General features: G+C 44.2%; 1 protein-coding gene across 2 annotated transcripts in view; it reads left to right on the forward strand.

Annotated features, from left to right (window-relative positions):
• Positions 1-665: 665 nt before the first annotated feature.
• Positions 666-13392, forward strand: part of ARFGAP3 (ADP ribosylation factor GTPase activating protein 3) — a 254875-nt gene continuing 242148 nt past the window's right edge. For both annotated transcript variants that reach the window (XM_030213740.1, XM_030213741.1), the window contains exon 1: positions 666-854. In XM_030213740.1, coding sequence (XP_030069600.1) covers positions 786-854 — 69 coding nt within the window. In that variant the 5' untranslated portion in view covers positions 666-785. The remainder of the gene's footprint in view (positions 855-13392) is intronic.

A 13392-nucleotide genomic window follows, 5' to 3' on the forward strand; every position in this document is an offset into this window, starting at 1 on the left:
AAGAGGTGGGGATAAAAGGATAGGGCAGGTGAACAGTGGTTAGGAGTCAAAAGCAGTGGTAAAGAGGTGGGCTTTAAGTTTAGACTTGAAAATGGTCAAAGTGGGGACTAGACGTACAGGCTCGGGAAGTCCATTCCAGGCGTGAGGTGCAGCAAGATAAAGGGAACGGAGTCTGGAATTAGCAGTAGAGGAGAAGGGGACAGATAAGAGAGATTTATCAATGGAACGGAGTACCCGGGGGGGGGGGGGGGGAGGGGGGAGGGGCGGCCGTAGCAATAAGAGACGGTTTAGAAATGTCTGCGCCCCCTGAACTGGCTATACTGGGGGGGGGGGGGGGGGGGGGGCGCATCAGATATAGTGATGAGCTGACCCTGATTTTCACGAGAGCCACAATGAATATGCATAAAGTAAATCTGAATTTGATGGTTGCCAACATATGCAACTAGGGTGCCCATAGGTCCCCAACTCAGACTTGTGAATCCAGATTATACGTTCAGGCTCTCTAAATTTCACACACGTTTCCTGACTGCTACATATATAACAGCAGTATCCTATGAAAGCAAGGTATTTTTACGTCAATCGTAGTCATCAAAGTTTACCAAGAACTGTACCGACCACCTAAACACGTTTCGCTACACGCTACTACGTAGTGCGTAGGGGGCGGGCTGTCTGACGTCACGGGAGGACTGAGGTGGTGTCGTTGCCAGAGGAGGGTTGCGGGAGCTTTGGGGCACCTCCGGTGTAGCGTAGCAGCTGCCTAGGTTTCGTTGAAGAAAGTAGGCAAGATGTGCGACCCCAGCAAACACGACATCTTAACCGTCTTCAAGCGGCTTCGCGCTCTGCCCACAAATAAGGTAAGGCTGCGGCTGGGCGGTGTGGGAGCTGCTCCAGCAGCAGGAAGCTGAACTTTGTTAGTGACACGTCGCTGTTTTTTCCCAGGGAGAGCAGAGGGCCTCACTTCCCGGGCACCACCGCGTAAAACATACAAATAAAAACGAAAACAAGACAAAATAGTTTACCACCATTGTATGCCTTGGCATTTGCGATTAAGCACAATCCGAGCAGCCTTCTCGTTACCTTGTAAGGAACGTACCGAGGTCTGCGGCTAAATACACCTTCATCTCTTTTTTTGCTTATTCTGCCAGCAGACTTAGATGGGCTTGGGGTGGTGCTTGGCTTTACTTCGAAAAGTTTTTAAAACCCTTTACTGGTCACAACCTGGACAACGGTGGTCAGGGCAGGAATTTTTTTTGTTTTGGGGATGTAGGCTTATGCCATGTAAATTAAAAAAAAAGCGTCCGTCTCACCTGTTTCACAGGTTAAGTAGTTTACTATTACTGCAAAGAATGTTAATTTGTGCTGTAATTTTATAAGAATAGACATATTGGGTCAGACCAATGGTCCATCTAGTTCCGTATCCTGTTTCCAACAGTGGTCAATCCAGGTTGCAAGTACCTGTTAGAAACCCAAATAGTAGCAAGATTCCATCTACTAATCCCAGGGCAAGCAGTGGCATCCCCATGGCTGTCTCAATAGCAGTCTATGGACTTTTTTTTCCAGGAACTTGTTCAAACCTTTTTTAAAACCCAGATACACTAACCGCTGATACAACATCCTTTGGCAACGAGTTCCAGAGCTTATTGCCTCCTGTTCGTTTTAAAAGTAGTATGATGTAACTTGTGGCCCCTAGTCTTTGTACTTTTTGAAACAGTAAAAAATCTATTTATGTTTACCCATTCTACACCACTAAGTATTTTGTAGACTTCTATCATATCCCCCCTCTCAGCTTTCTCTTTTTCAAGCTGGAGCGCTAACCTCTTAAGCCTTTCCTGGTATGAGAAGAGTTCCAGCCCCCTTAATCATTTTGGTCACCCTTCTTTGAACTTTTTTCTAATTGTGCTATAGCTTTTTTAAAGATATGGCGACCAGAATTACACACAATACTCAAGGTATAATATTCTCAGTCTTATTTTCTATCCCTTTCCTAATAATTCCTAGCATCCTGTTTGCTTTTTTGGCCACAGCCACACACTGGGCAGAAGATTTCAGCATATTGTCTACGATGACACCTAGATCATTTTCTTGGGTGCTGACTCCTAAGGTGGTTCTTACCATCAAGTAACTGTGATTTGGCTTATTCTTCCCAACGTGCATCACTGTACATTTGTCCACATTAAATTTCATCTGCCATATGGATGCCCAGCCTTCTAATTTCCTAAGGTCTTTCTGCAACTTTTCACAATCTGCATGTGTTCTAACAACTCTTAATAGTTTTGTGTCATGTGCAAATTTAATTACCTGATTCGTCATTCCCATTTCCAGATCATTAATATGTTAAATAGCACTGGTTCTAGTACAGATCCTTGTGGCACTCCATTATTCACCCTCCTCTACTGAGAGAATTAGCCGTTTAACCCAACCCTCTGTTTTTTTATCCATCAACCAATTCCTAATCCACACCAGAACAGTGCCTCCTAGCCCATGACTCTAATTTTCCCAGGAGCCTCTTGGGACTTTGTCAAACCCTTTCTGAAGATCTAGATACACTACATAGACTGGCTCACCATTATCCACTTGTTTATTCACACATTCAATGAAATGAAGCAAATTGGTGAAGCAAATTAATTCATGCCTATTGATATGCTCAGTAATTTTGTTCTTTATAATAGTCTTTACCATTTTGTCTGGCACAGACTTCTTGCACACTGGTCTATAATTTTCCAGGTCACCTCTGGAACCTTTTTTAAAAAATTGGCTCTACATTGGCCACCCTCCAATCTTCTGGTACCACACAAGTTCATTTTTTAGTTCTGTTAGTACTCTTTAATGATTAGCTGCTCTTTAGTTTGTCAGATTGCCTCATTACATCTTCCAGGTTTATGGAGATTTGTTTCAGTTCCTCCAACTCATCACTATTAAATACCATCTCTGGCAGAGGTATCTTAACATCTTCCTCAGTGAAGACCGAAACAAAGAATTAATTTAGTCTTTCAGCTATGGCTTTGTCCACCCCAGGTGCCCCTTTTATTCCTTGGTCATCTAACAGTCCAACTGATTTTTTTTTACTGGCTTCTTGCTTCTAATATACCTAAAGATTTTATGTGTTTTTCCCTTCAAGGCAAGCTTCTTTTCATAGTCTTTCTTTGTCTTCCTTATCAGCGCTGTGCATTTGACTTGCTATTTCTTATGCATTTTCCTGTTGTCTTCAGTCTTATCCTTCTTCCATTTTCTTTTAGTTCCAGTAGCTTCCTTCACCTTGCTTTTTAATCATGCTGCTCTCATTTGGGCTTCTTCCTTTTTTAATACAGGGAATATATCTTGTTTGGGCTTCCAGGATGGTATTTTTGAACAACATTTACGCCTGATGTAAAGTTTTGACTTTTTCAGCTGCTCCTCTGTTTTTTTTTTTCTTTGACCGTTTTTCTCATTTTCCCTTATTCTCCTTTTTGAAAGTCCCAATACAAACATATTGGCTTTGGGAGGGAGGGGGCGGGGGGCTGCAATGGATTTGATATACTATGGTGCTTATGTTCAAAGCTCATAGACTTTCAAAATTACATAGGTTTCAAATGAGCCTCTATGCTGCTTATCTGTGGTACAACCAAAGTGGTTCTCATTTATTATGTGCAAGTACTTTCTCTATCTGTAGGGGGCTCACAATCTAAGTTTCTTTTTTTTTTGTGTGTTTTTTTTTTGTACTTGAGGCATTGGAGGGTTAAGTGACTTGTCAGGGTCACAATGAGCTGCAGTAGGAATCAAACCCAGTTCCCCAGGGCCTCAACCCACTGCACTGACCATTAGGCTACTCCATCCACTCGTTGGATTTCCTGTGTGTACTTATTCTAGTTATTAAATCAAATCTAATCATATTATGATCCCTGTTGTCAAGAGGCCCCAGCACAGTTGCCTCTTACACCAGATTAGGTGGTCCACTAAGGATTAGATCTAGAGTTGCTCCCCATCCTGTTAGTTCCTGAATCAGCTGCTGATAAGCAATTCTTGATTCCTAGCATGCCCAGATGTTATATTTATCCAGTAATACTGAGGTAATTGAAATCACCCATTATTATTGTGTACCCAGGTTTGTTAGCTTCCCTAATTTCTGCTTACATTTCAACATCTTTTCTGTTCATTCTGGCCAGGTGGACGGTAGTATACTCCTTTCCTTATCCTTTTTTCCCTTTACACATGGTTTCTATCCATAAAGATTTTAAGGTGTATTTTGTGTCCTGCAGAACTTTGTCTGATTCAAGGCCCTCTTTAATATATAACACTAACACTACTTCACCAGTTTGGTCCATCGTGTTACTACGATATGTATACCCTATGACAGTGTCCCATTAGTTATCTTCATTCCATCAGGTCTCAGAGATGCTTATTATATCTATATCTTCATTTAGTGCAATATATTCTAACTTTCCCATCTTATTTTGAGGCTTCTAACATTGGTACACAGACACTTCAAACAGTGTTTTTTTATTCCTATTAACAACTTGCTCAACAGTTGACAGTGATAATTTGCTATCTTTCAAGTCTGTCTTGCTATTTAAAGGTACCTGGTCTACTATGGCCTTTATGGCAACCTCGTTATCGGATATCTTCTCTGCTTTGGTGATACCTTGTTCCAAACCATGTGCTTTTGAGTAACTCTGCCTTTCCACAGTTTTTAGTTTAAAAGCTGTTCTATCTCCTTTTTAAATTTGATGCCAGTAGACTAGTTCCACCCTGGCTAAGGTGGAGCCCATCTTTCCAGAATAGGCTGCACCTTCCCCAGAAGGTTGCCGTTCCTAACAAATCTAGAATCTTCCTCCCTGAACTATCGTCTCATCTACAGATTGAGACTTCAGAGTTCTGCCTGTCTCTTGGGTCCAAGGACAACAAAAAGAGAGTCCAAATTTCCCACAAAAACACACAGGCTTTGTTCTGTTTCGGATAGCATCAGCGCTTCATGCCTTTCTACTCCATGAGAATTTTGGAAGAACATCTGTAGACGTCAATTTGAAGACCCCCCGAGGAAAGCCTTTTCGGCCGAAACACGGACCGTGTAGGGTCCCAATAAAACTTCTTTTGGTGCTGTTACCATCTGTGGTTTGAGTCTGGTCTTTTTGGTGTTTCTTCCGCTTTTCTTGTTGTTTTTTTGTCTCTTGGGTCCTACATATGGAACGGGGAGCACTTACAAAAATGCTACCCTGGAGGTTCTGGATTTCATCTTTCTACCTCAGAGCCTAAATTTGGCTTCCGGAACCTCCTTCCCACATTTTCCTATATTGGTACCCAAATGTACCAAGACAGTTGGTTTCTCCCTAGCACTGTCTAAAATCTTATCTAAGAGGTGTATGCCTGGTGTGAAGGTAGCGGACATTACACAAGTGACCACACGATTCTTACATCTGCCAGCCTCTCAAACTTTAACCATATATAAAAAGCATCCCATCACTTTGCCTAATGATTGAATCCCCATATAAAATGGTCATCCTAACCTTTCCTTTATGGGCAGAAGCCCCTGGAGATCCATTCTCGGTGTGAGAGGATATTGCTTCCACTGGAGGGCAGGTCCTGGCTACAGGACAGCTTCCTGCCTCTCCAAGATGGTGATCTCCCTTCAAGTGATCTCTCTTCCATGGCAGCACAAAGGTTCTCAGACTGGAGGTGAGACTTCTTCTGTGTCCCTTAGGCCTTCTCTATGTACCTCTGTCTGCCTCAGCTTCTGTAAGTATGCAACTCTAGTCTCCAGTGATTGGATGTATTCCCTGAATGCAAAGAGCTCTTTGCACAGAGTACACACATATGGCTTCTCGCCAACTGGGAGATAATCAAACATGTGACAGTGCAAAAAAACTGGATAGCCTCCATCTATCTGCTGTAATTGCGGTGCAGTTTTGGTCACTATCCAAAAAAAAAAAAAAATAGTGGAATTAGAAAAAGGTTCAAATAAGGGCAACCAAAATGATAAGGGATGGAAAGCTAAAGAGGTTAGGATTCTTCATCTTGGAAAAGAGACAGCTCAGGGGGGATATGATAGAGGACTACAAAATCCTGAGTAGTGTAGAACAAGTAAAAGTGAATCGAATTTTTTTTTTAACTCTTTCCCAAAAGTGCGAAGAGTAGGGGACACTCAATGATGTTACATGGTAAAACATATTTTTTCACTCCATGGTTAAGCAATGGAACTCGTTGCCAGAGGATATTGGTATGGCACCTCGGAGGTTCTCTCTATCGCCACCTGCTGGTAGAGGGACACAACCCCAAGTCCTCTGGATTGGTCTGTGGGATGCCATGGAAAAAAGGTTTGGATAACTTCTTAAAATAAAAGTCCATTAGCTATTATTAAAATGACTTGGGGAAAATCCACTGCTTATTTCTAGGATAAGCAACACAAAAATGTATTGTACTGTTTTGGGATCTTGCCAGGTACTTTAACCTGGATTGGCCACTGTTGGAAACAGGTTGCTGGGCTTGATGAACCTTCAGTCTGTCCCAGTATGGCAATTCTTATGTTCTTATATACTATAGTTGTATAGTACATAATATATTAATTTACCTATTGGTATAATCATCAGGACTTTGTGCTAAGTAATATATTTTTTATTGTGCTTTGCCATATTGCTATTTTATTTACATATATAATAAATATATATTTCACTTTGACATTATTCCTTTTATTGTGAACAGCCTAGCACAAACCCAAAGGGCCACCTAAATACTGGTCATATCCTTAGCCAAATCAGTCCAGAGTAGAGAGTTGCACATGGACAGAAATCCAACCTGTCCTCACCCATCCCCGCTGGAATTTAACCCATCCCCATCTGTCCCCGTGGGGAATCTAACCCGTCCCCAGAAGAATGTAATGGTACACTAAAAAAATATTCCTGTCTGCTTTCTGGGTTTGAGCTGCAGCACTGCAGGCAATGAAGGAGCGAAGTTGGAACACTCTGGTGCTCACATGTAAGACTTCTCTGATTCACTGGCACTGTGTGCTAAGAGATCACAAAATGCACACGCCAGTAGGTCAGGTGACATCCATGGCTGTGTCAGAGCTGAGGTCTGTGCATCAGCCCAGGAGCAGAGAGGATTAATAGTAACATAGTAAATGACTGCAGATAAAAACCGGAACGGATCCATCCAGTCTGCCCAATAGGCATAATCATTATCAATTATGGTCTTTCTGTAGTGTTTCTGGGACATAGACCATAGAAGTCTGCCTGCCCTATTCTTATGCTCCAACTGCTTGAGTTGCCCTTGAAGCCCACTCCAGCCTATTCATCTTCTCATTTGCTGGACACAGACCATAAAAGGTCTGTCCAGCACTGTCCTCATGTTCCAGCCACTAAAGTTGCTGTCTAAGCCCTTTCCAGCCCATCTTAAACCAGATTGCATACAGGTCTCCCAGTATCCGCCCTAGTTCATAACAGCCAGAATCGCCATCTAAGTGTCACTCGACACAAGTATAGCTTCCATTTCTAATTACAGATCCTCTGTTTATCAATGCCTTTTTGAATTTCATCACCATTTGTATCTCTACCACCTGACTTTCCGCATCTGTGTTGTTAAAGCAAGGAGGAGGAGGAGACTGAACTCAAAGAAGTTGGTACTCGGTAGGTGAGAGGCTGGCGCAAGTGCAGCATACACTTCCATGGGAACCCCGCAGGAACTGCTTCTGTCCCCACGGGATCCCCGCAATCCACGTTCCCGTGCAAGTCTCTAGTCCAGAGTACTTACTACCCGAGTGATTTTCTGTCATATTAACAGTGCCTACAACTTTTCCTCCAGGCACTCATCAAGAATTGGAACGCTTTTTACAGTATATGAACGGATGCCACAACACTATTAAATTTGACATGCAGAGTAGTAGCTCTGGGATTGCGTTTCTTGACATCTGGGTATCCTTGAAACAAGGTAGATTTGAAACATCGGTTTATGTCAAACCCACTGATAGAAATACGCTGTTGAGATATACTAGCATGCACCCATCTCACTGTAAGTCAAATATACCGTTCTCACAATTCTTGTGTTATCGCAGAATTTGCTGTTCCACGGTGGAATATAAACAGCAGCTACCTATGTTGATGGACAAATTTATGGAGCGTGGATATCCGGCTTCTGTAGTTAAGAAAGCTGGCAAACAAGCCCTCTATAATCACAGAGAGTTGTTATTGTGCCCCCAAAGGGAATCATCTAAAGAGCAAGATGTGTTGACCTTGTGACTAAATATAATACACATACTAATTTGTTAAGGGTGGTGAAGAAAAATTTTGCCAGTTGCAGATTCATCCCTGTTTTCAACAGATCCAAGTGTTGTGGCATCCATTCATATACTGTAAAAAACGTTCCAATTCTTGATGAGTGCCCTTCCATAATACAAAGATATTGTCAATGTATCTCCACCAACTTATTACTTTTTGGAAAAAATTAGAAGAATAGATCCATTTGGTTTTCAAACAATCCATGTCAGCAGGTCCCCCCTTCCACACCTTGGCCTGGGTCGACCCTGCTTAGCAGATATGCTTCAATGCCAGCTTCTATCCTCTTTTGACACCGGTGAACTCCTGTTCTCTCTCCTACAGCCAGGACTTCTGGATTCACTGCTCCTTTGACTTATACTTCAGTGATAACCAATAAACAGACAGGTACTCCAAGATTCTTATAATAAAGGTTTCTCATTTATTTATACCAGTTCATTTGTAGCAACTTCCAACAGCACAGCATACTGCCTTATTCTAGGTTCCTTGACATTGTTCACATTCACAATGTCACACTGTCATCACAACCTACTTCTCGCCACACTGTCCTCATTTGGGATACCAGGGCTCTGCCCTCTCCTGGTTCTCCTCTTATCTCTCCCACATACCTTCAGAGTACATTCTCATGGTTCTTCCTCCACCCCATCCCACTCTCTGTTGGAGTTCCTCGGGGATCTGTCCTTGGACCCCTTCTTTTTCAAATCTACACCTCTTCCCTGGACTCCCTAATCTCCTCTCATGGTTTCCAATATCATCTTTATGCTGATGACACCCAGCTTTATCTCTCCACAACAGACATCACTGCGGAAACCCAGACCAAAGTTTCGGCCTGCTTGTCTGACATTGCTACCTGGATGTCCAACCGCCACCTGAAACTGAACATGGCCAAGACTGAGCTTATTGTCTTCTCTCCCAAACCCACTTCTCCTCTCCCTCCACTCTCTATCTCAGTTGATAACACCCTCATCGTTCCAGTCTCATCTGCCCGCAACCTCGGAGTCATCTTCGACTCCTCCCTCTCCTTCTCTGCGCATATCCGGCAGATTGCCAAGACCTGTCGCTTCTTCCTCTATAACATTAGCAAAATTCACCCTTTCCTCTCTGAGCACACCATCCGAACTTTCATCCACTCTCTCATTACCTCTCGCCTTGACTACTGCAACCTACTCCTCATTGGCCTCCCACTCTGCCATCTATCCCCCCTTCAGTCCGTTCAGAACTCTGCTGCACGTCTTATCTTCCGCCTGGACCGATATACTCATATCACCCCTCTCCTCAAGTCACTTCACTGGCTTCCGATCAGGTACCGCATACAGTTCAAGCTTCTCCTACTAACCTACAAATGCACTCGATCTGCAGCCCCTCCTTACCTCTCTACCCTCATCTCCCCTTACGTTCCTACCCGTAACCTCCGCTCTCAAGACAAATCCCTCCTCTCAGTACCCTTCTCCACCACCGCCAACTCCAGGCTCCGCCCTTTGTGCCTCGCCTCACCCCATGCCTGGAATAAACTCCCTGATCCCATACGCCAGGCTCCCTCCCTGCCCATCTTCAAAGCCTTGCTCAAAGCCCACCTCTTCAATGTCACCTTCGGCACCTAACCACCATACCTCTATTCAGGTAATCTAGACTGCCCCCACTTGACACTTTGCCCATTAGATTGTAAGCTCTTTTGAGCAGGGACTGTCATTTTTGTTAAACTGTACAGCGCTGCGTAACCCTAGTAGCGCTCTAGAAATGTTTAGTAGTAGTAGTATCCACTAGCTTGCTGCTTATAGTTCAGTCCTTTAACATCACTTTCTCTTCTCAGGTTAATCATCAGTTTCTTACAACACACGGTATTTAACTTCCCATATTCTTAACCTTTTGAGCTACCCGCTGCCACAGGTTTCTTCCCAGCTGCATAAATTCTGTCTTTCCAATTCCAGACAGTTTAGGAAATACAGCAGTCAGGAAAACTCTCACCTTAGTACCAGCAGTTTGTGTAAATGCAGCCACCTCCATACTCTCCGCATGACTCTCCTCTATATCCTCCTTTTTATCCCATTCCATCTCTTCTTCCTCCTCCCAGAGCTCTCCCAGCTGCTCCTCATCTCCCTGATTAGAAACCATCTCCCAATCCTGCCCCTCCCCCTTCACTTCCTGTGAGTCCTGTATTGGGTCAGCTGCATTGTGGGAATGGTGGTCCCTGGGCTTATTCCTTATTCTAAACAGTCTCTTGGCCACCGGAGGGCGTGGTCCTCCTCTATCAGAGGTTTGTGAATGCCTCCTTATCTCCCTCTGGGGCTGCTCTCGCTTTCCTTGAGACAGTCTTCTCAGTAAACCCTCACACCATATATAAGTACCCCCTTAACTGTACTGTTCCCTCGGATTTTTGCGACCCAAGTGCATGACCCTGTATTTTTTGGGATTAAACCTTAGTTGCTAAATATCGATCTGTTCCTCCAGCTTCGCTAGGTCCCTTCCTCATGTCATTCACACCCTCCAGAGTGTCCACCCTGTTGCAGAGTTTAGTATCATCCGCAAAGAGACAAACCTTACCAGACAGCCCTTCCGCAATATCGCTCACAAAGATGTTAAAAGAGCTGGCCCTAAGACCGATCCCTGCGGTACTCCACTGACGACATCCTTTTCTTCAGAGCAAGCTCCATTTACCACCACCCTTTGTCTCCTACCATTCAACCAATTTTTTACACAATCCGTTACTCTAGGTCAGTGATGGCGAACCTTTAGAGACAGAGTGCCCAAACAGCAACCCAAAAACCGAATTATTTATCGCAAAGTGCCGGTAACTCATTATGGGCGGGGTCACCACATATGACTCCACCCCTATGATAGCCACACCCTTACACCAGCCATGGCGCATATAAACAGACATCATTGAAAATATTATACTAGTGTAGGAGAAAAAAATAACATGATTTTCTTCCATTATAAATCATTTCTGTAAGCTGTTACAGCTCCAGTATGCCCAGTGCAAAATAAGACAGCAGATGTAAATTCTCCAATTCGACATATTCCAGACACTAAAATGAAAATAAAATGATTTTTCCTACCTTTGTTGTCTGGTGTTTTTGTTTTTCTATCCATATTGGTTCTAGTCGCTGATTCTGCTGCTCTCTATCTGTTCTCTTAACTCCGTTTCCAGGGCTTCCTTTCCATTGATTTCTTTACTTTCCTCCTTTCTTCTTCATTTCTTGCCCTCCATCCATGTCCAGCAACCATCCTCTCCCCTCCAGCCACAAATGTCCAGCAGCCCTCCTCTCCCCCCTGCCCTACCTCCCAGCACCCGGCAGCACCCAGTACCAGGCTTCCCTCCCACCCAGCACCAGGTCTCCCTCCCACCCAGCACGCAGCAGCAGCAGGTCTCCCTCCCTCCCACCCACCCACCCAGCACCCACCATCAGGCCTCCCTCCCACCAGCAGCACACAGACAGCACCAGCCGGCCTCCCGCCCTCCCTCCAACCCAACGAGCATCAGGCCGCCCGCCCGTCCGTCCTCCTCCCTCCCTCCCAGCACCAGGAACCCCCCTCCTCCTAAAATTGAAAAAGTGTACCTCCTCAGTCGGGGTTAAGGCGGCGTGCGTCGGCAGCGAAGCGCCTGTGCTTCGCTCGACGCGCCTTCGGCCTTCCAGAGCTTGAGAGACAGGGAAGGCCTACATCAGTGAAACATATCTAGCCCAATGCTTAGTGCATGCAGTCTTCAATTTATTTTGAATTTGGATTTAGATTTAATTAATTGTCCTTAAAAATATAAACAAACCGAACCTGAAAACAGACTTGGCCCCACAAAAGTGTTGTACCTGTTGGCATTTCATTTTTCTTTTGGAAGGCCAGGGATTCCCACTTGTGACTGATTTTTAGTGCAGCTTGTTGGGAGTATTAAGTTGCTTAGCTGAAATGACTATTGTCTTTTTTTTTTAAACTTTGAATTTTTATTGAAATAACATCTCAAACATAATGAGCCATTGGCTCCAGCATGACTATTGTCTTTACACAACAGAAGGGACAATTAGGTTCTTGTTAATTTTCTTTCCTTTAGTCATAGCAGATGAAGCCATTACGTATGGGTTGTGTCCATCAACCAGCAGGGGGAGATAGAGAGCACTCAACTTTTCAAAGTGCCTCATGGCCAGCCAGCTCCACTGCCTCTTCTGTATTTGAAGCTTCCAAAGCAGTATGGCAAACTGCAATGGGAATAACAACATGAACTTTCCTCACAGCGAACGAAGACCCCTTAACAAGGGCATGAACTCAAAAGGAGGGAATGAACACATCCTCCTGGAGGGAATAAACTCGTCCTCCTTATTGTATAACTGGAGGGGATACACGCAACTCCTGGAGGGAATAAACTCATCCTCCAAAACATAAACTGGAGGGAATGGACTCATCCTCCTATAAGTGAACATGAATCCTGAAAACTGTTTTCCAACTTTCTCCCAAGGAAGGAACTTCAGGAAACAAGAACAGAACCTGAAACAGATTCACAGCATACAGACAATCATACAGGGAGGGCTCATGGCTTCATCTGCTATGACTAAAGGAAAGAAAATTACCAAGGTAAGAACCTAATTTTCCCTTCCTTGTCATCAAGCAGATGAAGCCATTACGTATGGGATGTAACAAAGCAATCCCTATATAGGGTGGGAACAGGTCACACCACGCGCTGGCACTTGTGCTCCAAAACGTGCATCTCTCCTAGCAGCCACATGCTGCCTGTAATGTCGGGCAAAAGAGAACTTAGAAGCCCATGTTGCTGCACTGCATATCTCTTGACGAGAGAATGCTCCAGTTTCAGCCCAAGAGGAAGAAAGCGCTCTGGTAGAATTTGCCTTAAAGGCTACAGGCGGAGACCGGCCGGCAAGCAGATAAGCTAAAGATAGTTTCTTTGAGCCAGCGGGCAATAGTGGCTTTAGACGCTGGAGACCCTCTGCGAGGACCTGATAGCAAAACAAACAGATGATCATAGATCCTGAAAGAGATAGTAACTCGCAGATACTGCAGCAGAGTCCTGCGCACATCCAACAGGTGCAACTGCCCAAAAGATTCTGGAAACTCCTCCTTATCAAGGAGGGCAAGAAAATAGGCTGGTTTAGGTGAAATGCTGAAACCACCTTAGGCATGAAGGAAGGCACGGTCCGAACCGTGACCC

Source organism: Microcaecilia unicolor, chromosome 9 (assembly GCF_901765095.1).
Source record: "Microcaecilia unicolor chromosome 9, aMicUni1.1, whole genome shotgun sequence".
Classification (NCBI taxonomy): domain Eukaryota; kingdom Metazoa; phylum Chordata; class Amphibia; order Gymnophiona; family Siphonopidae; genus Microcaecilia; species Microcaecilia unicolor.